The following is a 6131-nucleotide window of genomic DNA, read 5'->3' on the forward strand; positions in this document are numbered from 1 at the left end:
TTGTTTTTTTTCTATAGTCCTTTTGTAGTAACTAAAATCATTCTCTTCGGTTTGTAAATGTCCCGATTAACTTTTAAAAATATGGCTAAAGAACATGGGAGATATGTTCATATGCTCAAAAAACTTTTAAAAATGACGTTTAATGTTTTACTATCTTTTAATAATAAAAATATAATAAAATAAAAATAATAAAATAATGGCCAGAAGTAATTTAAAAAAATCATGTTTTTGTTAAATGATAATAAATATTCAAGATATATCTAGCTTTTAAAGGAAAAAATATCAAACTTTTTTTTCTTGTAGATTTTTAATTTACTATTACTGCAAGTGAACAAAAACAACATAAAAGATTATTTACCAACGCAATCGTTTTCTTTTGACTGTATCAATATTGGATGCTTACAGAAGTTCAGATACATGTTGTTGTATGAAAAAGTTCTACGGTCTTCTTTTGAAGGTTTGTCAGCTCAAACTAAGACATAGTTACCTTAATGATAGGACCCATCATATACATATACTTTCTTGATAATAAGAATAACGTCAAACCTAAACATCATGATATTTGATCATAAAATAGTTTGTGCACTATATTTCTTCATAACATGATATCACAACAGATCTTATATAAAGATATAAATAAAGTTTGTGAATGCCAATGTCCCACTCAGTGTAGCCAAACTCCATTTGTGTAACGGAGATTAAAAATAATTACGACAATTTTTGTCTTTATATGTATTAAAATTGCGTTTGAATATTTTTTCTCACAGTAAAATAAATGCATAAAAGGAATTTTAACAAACAAACTCATATTTTGCTCAAACATTCATGCAATATGGGTAAATTACAGTTACATTCCATTGTGACATTCTACCATATTTCAAAGGAGTTCTTGTAAGGAAGGGGAATTGTTTTTTTTTTTTGTTTATGTATCTTGATCCTCGTATCTTGATATGCCTTTTACAGTTTTTCCTTTCCCTAAATGTCTGACAGAAAGGCTAAGCAGCGCGAAATTCATCAATTAGAGATAGGCATAGAACGAAAAATAAGGCAATTCAGTTTCAAATAATTTAAAAAACTGCCTATCATAGTCTCCTACTAGGCCCATCAATTACAACGAAAATAGAAAAGCATGTACAACTTTAAAAGTGTTGAACCAGAAACAATAAAATTCATTCAGTCTGTCCTAAATAAAAAATCATAATATCATGGTCAGATAAGTGTGTTACAAGCAGCTGAAAAAGTACCATGACCCTAGATATTACGAAGTTTATTTACTAGAAAAACAAAGATCAACAAAGAAGGGTGACATTCAATGAACGCATCGTCAAAACACATCTACACAACACCGGATCACCGTTAATATGTATCCCGTCTAGTTTACATATTAAATATTTTACTCATTGATGAAGAAGAACCATTTGCATACTTTTAGTAGAACCTAAAGCTAGGAACATCCCAGGGAAATTTTTACAACATTCGACCAACCGGTTTCAAAGGAGAAGTCAAATGAAAAAGTCTACAACGGACGAACTGAAAGACGATGATCTCAAAAGCACACCTTGAGCGCTTTGTTATCAGGTGTACTAGAGCCCTGAGAGGGGGCATAAGAGCAATGCACGTACTGGCTGTTAATTGAAGTAAATAAAAATACGCTGTTAATTGAAGTAAATAAAAATACGCAATCATAAACCGGATCTCATAAAGACAGTCTTGCGAATACCAAGTCTCAAAAGATTGTAAATAAGTTGCCATCAAAATATATATGTATTCACATATTAAAGTGTCAAAATGGGAGATAGTTAGGGCATGAATATGCAGTAATGTAACTAGTTAGTCAATATAATATTAAAATGTTGTATTTGTCAAAAAAAATGAAATCAACAATACTGCTAGAAATATACATATGCATTTTACTTAAACCGTTAGTGAAAGGTTATTAAAAATGAAAACTGAAAATAATGCAACTCAATAACTGAAATAACATTGGACAAGTGATGTCACGGATATACAACTGGCTAAAATCATTTTCTTAATATCGGACAGTCAGAATTTTGTCAAAATATTATTTTTCCGTATTGGGCGCTGACGCGTTATAGCTATTTTTAACAGTCTGTGAAAGTGCCTTTAAACTTTCTATGATTTCTCGATTTGAGTTTTCTATTTTATCTATTTTAGTATCAAAATGCACCTTAATTGCTGTTAATTCTGATTTAACGGAATCAAACTTGTGTTCGGTATTGTCCAGGATATTTGCTTGTATTTCAGCTGTGTGTCTCATAATATCTGCGGGAATACGACGATTAATTCCGGCGGATTGAGATGTATTGTTTAAACGAACCTGATATAACTTTAAAGTTATATTGGAAGTCTGTTCTTCGAAGTCCATACATGTATCAGTGGGTGGATCCCTGTAGAGTGAAATGAACTCACTTAATACGTCAATTATATCACGAATTGGTGTAACCATACAGGTATTGCCAATTCCCCCTTCAACTATCCCAACTACAAACAATCTGTCTTCGCTTTTTGTAAAGACAAGTGCCCCTGAATCTCCTGGCTCACCAAATGGACCACCATCAGCAGATTCTATCTCGATTTGTTCATACAGTGTCAAGTCCATTCCAAGAAAATGATCCTTTAATACACCAGTACGCACGGAACCGCCATTAAATCGAACTTTTCCTTTGGTTAGTCCAGTCTTTGACCCGTATTTGTAAACATCTTGGCCATTTAATTGTTTTGAATAGATGTCAATATTGTCCAAAGATAATATATAACCATCTATGGTTTCATTTGCTGAAAGGCAAAAACACAATTATAGTTATTTACAGTTTTGGTTAATACTCTCATGCATAACTTTGAAACATTGTATTAGGTCAAATATACAGAATGGAGTTTTATTATACATCGAATTCCAAATGCAATTAATTTTGAATATCCTTTTTTATAATATAAAACTTAAAGTTCATGTACATGTTCAATTTGACTGCTTTTACGTACTAGGAAATTTCCCGTCTACTGGAACACGTTGGTTGTCGATTCTAACCAGTGCAACTTCCATTCCAGGTTTGTATTGACGACCTTCCCTGTAAACAGCGAACTCTAATTTACCAAGACGATGGCGAGAGTTATGTTCGACTGATATACTTTCCGGTGGCTGGTAAGTGTCGGTACCAAACTTTCCATAGTTAACATTGGTGTCTACGATAAGTTTCTTCATTTGTTCTGGGTCAAGTAGAACATGAGCACTGGTTAAGAGGTAAGTATGCAAGTCAGTCGGATATTTGAGAAACGGGCCTACTGTTCCTTGCTTCGTTCCAAACCCACTGTCTAATGCGCAACCCATTCTTACGTGTTGATGGAAATCATCTGTGGGTAATCCATACAGCGAAAAAACACCTTCTCGGACATCAGTAGGGTAACCATCAAGAAATTGTTCAAATGGATCTTCATCGATTGGAATAAGTCCTTTGATTTGAACGTAAAGAGCTATACATGGTAATTTCACCATCCTCTGATCGTCCATATCAAGTCCACTAGATTTTATTACACTTACGGTTACCCATGTAAGTTTTTTATGCTTTTCCATTAAATGTTTAGCTTTTGATTTTACATATAATGCTAAATCGTCACTCCTCAAATCATATAACTTTTCGTTGTCATGTATACGTTTATTTTCGTTCTCGCTCACCGATGAAATTTCATTTAGATGTCTTTGACATATTTGATAATCTGACTGAATATTTGCATCCCTGTCTGTAATAACAACAAAAACGATTTGATCCTCACTGCAATCCATACCGTGTTTATGTTGATAAGCTGGCCAAACATTGACAATATTATTTGACTGCTCTTTAATGTTTTGACATATACCATTGCTAATGATTCGAACAATTTCAGACTTTCGGCCGTATTCTTTACAGATGTTTTGAAACAAGCTATGATCCGGCAAAGTTCCTTCCAAGAGCAACCTTTTTGCATCATTTTCGAAATTTCTCGAGTGTCTAAAGCACTGACGCCATGAACCTGAATATAAAAGAAACAATCCGAGTATAACAATTCAAAGACCAGAGATGAAGATAAATAGTAAGTGAATTGTGAATGTAGATAACAACAATTATAACTAAAGGTGATTTATACCTAACCATTTTGGAAAAAAAGTTGTCTAAGTCAAATGTGAACTTGCCAATTAAATTTAAAATTTGATGTTTCGTCATTTTACAGATAATAATTACAATAAATTGCATTGATGGAAATAGTGTAATCAACTGATGACTAATATTTGGTAAAACGGAAAAAAGGATATATATTGCTAAAAATAGCCTTCTGAAGCCAATTAGAGTGTTATCAAATTAAAAATTGAAACAAAAAACAATAACTTAACCTTGGAAGTCCAGCTGATTTATGTGTCAATATGTCAATGTAAGTCTTAATTACTTGGAGGTCAAGGTCAAAAAGTATTTTTTTTCATAGAAGGTTAGTCCTCCGAAATGTCGTATCTTAATATAAAGATATTCAATAGATTGATAAACAACAACAACACATTATCAAAATATAATAATCTGACCGTCAAGGTAATGGTGATTTATGTCAAGGTCAGTCAGGGCAACATGAAAAGCATTCCAATTTGAAAGGTTTAAAGTGTCAGAGTATGAAGACAATTCATTGATTAACATTTAAACCATAGCCAAATTTGTAAATTTTGGTATATTTTATATGTCAAAAAGATGCATAACTATATCAAAACACATATCAGAGTTATGAAACTTGACATCGACAGTTGCATTGTGACTTTTGTTTGAATTTTCAATATCTCTACCAGTTCATGAGATGGGACGGGACATGATGGGACAGGACAGGACTAAACTAAAAAAAGCATTCCGTTGATAATTTGCTACCTTATTAGATATAATTTTCACAGTCGCCACTTGGTCTATTTGTTTCAGGTAAAACGCATCACATATGTTCTAAATAAATTAAAAGGCACTAGTTTGCCCTTTTCCGAGAAAGAAAGCAAAAAAGTTAATTCACCCTTTTGGTTTAGCGAATCTTGATTTGCTTGAACAATTGAAAGAGGCGTTTAAGGTTTGCTTTCAAATTGGTGTCTTTTCTGTTTCGTCTTAAATAATTTGAAACGCTGATAATATTGACAGAGACGTTAATGCATATTAACGTTCAAATATTAAGAAGTACGTTGATACAATAGAGTAGATATGTATTGATTCAATTAAAAATTATCAGGTACCGACGAAACACACTTTTAAATATCTTTTACTTTTTTTGAAAAATAGCACTATGCTCGTGGGTATATTTCAGGAAAGTTGATAACTAACCTTTTTCATCTGTTTGTAAGCGTTCTACTTGTACATTTTCTGTCATTCGTGTTTGATATGGCTCAGGCATAAACGGCTTCCCTAAACCTACAAATGCAATAATGATATATAAATATCGAAATAGTAATATATATTTAAATAAAACCTACATTATATCTACTTAAACATGTGCTAAATTACATTTATTCAACATACTATTCAAAACGAAAGTCATTAATTAAATTTGATATGTTAGTTGCTAAACTGTTAATGCATATGCTGATTACATCTTAGGTCAAATAAATGCCATTTGAACGTTGGGTTTAAACATATTCAATATTATTTGAAAAGTACGGCGATTGTTTCAATCACCACAGAAAATGACAAAATCATATTTTATGTTGAATAAGGAAAATAAAAAAAACAACAACAGGACAGTCAAAATTACAATGGAAAGCAACAGGAAAATAAACCTTGAGCTGTGCATTATTTAAAAAAAATCCTGAAATGTATCCAACATTCCAGATGATCTGTCATTACTGACTTGCGAAAAGAAAATTAGATTTAAGCCGGGAGAACTTGTTACTCTTTCAAAGTGAACGCCGCATTGAACTTCCAAACTATGAATTCGGATTTCTTACAAAAGTGAATTAGAAAAATATGAAGTCGTAATGAGCATTTTCTTCGTGCAAAGCTAACTACTTCTTAAAGATTTCTAAAAAATTGTAGATTTCATGTTTAAGTTCTAAATTTTGAAGTGGATATTGTATCATATACATAGCGTAATGCTACAAACGACCGGGACGGACATTTCAACTT

At 32.1% G+C, this 6131-nt stretch overlaps 1 protein-coding gene across 1 annotated transcript; it reads right to left on the reverse strand.

Annotated features, from left to right (window-relative positions):
* Nucleotides 1-389: 389 nt before the first annotated feature.
* On the reverse strand, nt 390-5416 carry LOC132727506 (uncharacterized). The gene is made up of 3 exons (XM_060713045.1): nt 5334-5416; nt 3001-4026; nt 390-2796 (listed from the first exon to the last, which is right to left on the reverse strand). The coding sequence occupies exons 1-3, from the start codon at nt 5401-5403 to the stop codon at nt 2063-2065; spliced, it is 1830 nt and encodes a 609-aa protein (XP_060569028.1). The 5' UTR covers nt 5404-5416; the 3' UTR covers nt 390-2062.
* Between the last annotated feature and the right edge of the window lie 715 nt (nt 5417-6131).

The sequence above is a fragment of the Ruditapes philippinarum genome, unplaced genomic scaffold (assembly GCF_026571515.1).
Source record: "Ruditapes philippinarum isolate M1 unplaced genomic scaffold, ASM2657151v2 ctg10384_1_1_1_1, whole genome shotgun sequence".
Classification (NCBI taxonomy): domain Eukaryota; kingdom Metazoa; phylum Mollusca; class Bivalvia; order Venerida; family Veneridae; genus Ruditapes; species Ruditapes philippinarum.

Bases quoted from the DNA above. Each gene is read 5' to 3' on its own strand.
- LOC132727506 (XM_060713045.1), bottom strand. From the start codon at position 5,403: ATGCCTGAGCCATATCAAACACGAATGACAGAAAATGTACAAGTAGAA. The intron at 4,027-5,333 runs GTTAGTTATCAA...TTTTATATTCAG, and splicing joins CTTACAAACAGATGAAAAAG to GTTCATGGCGTCAGTGCTTT. The intron at 2,797-3,000 runs GTACGTAAAAGC...TTTGCCTTTCAG, and splicing joins AGTAGACGGGAAATTTCCTA to CAAATGAAACCATAGATGGT.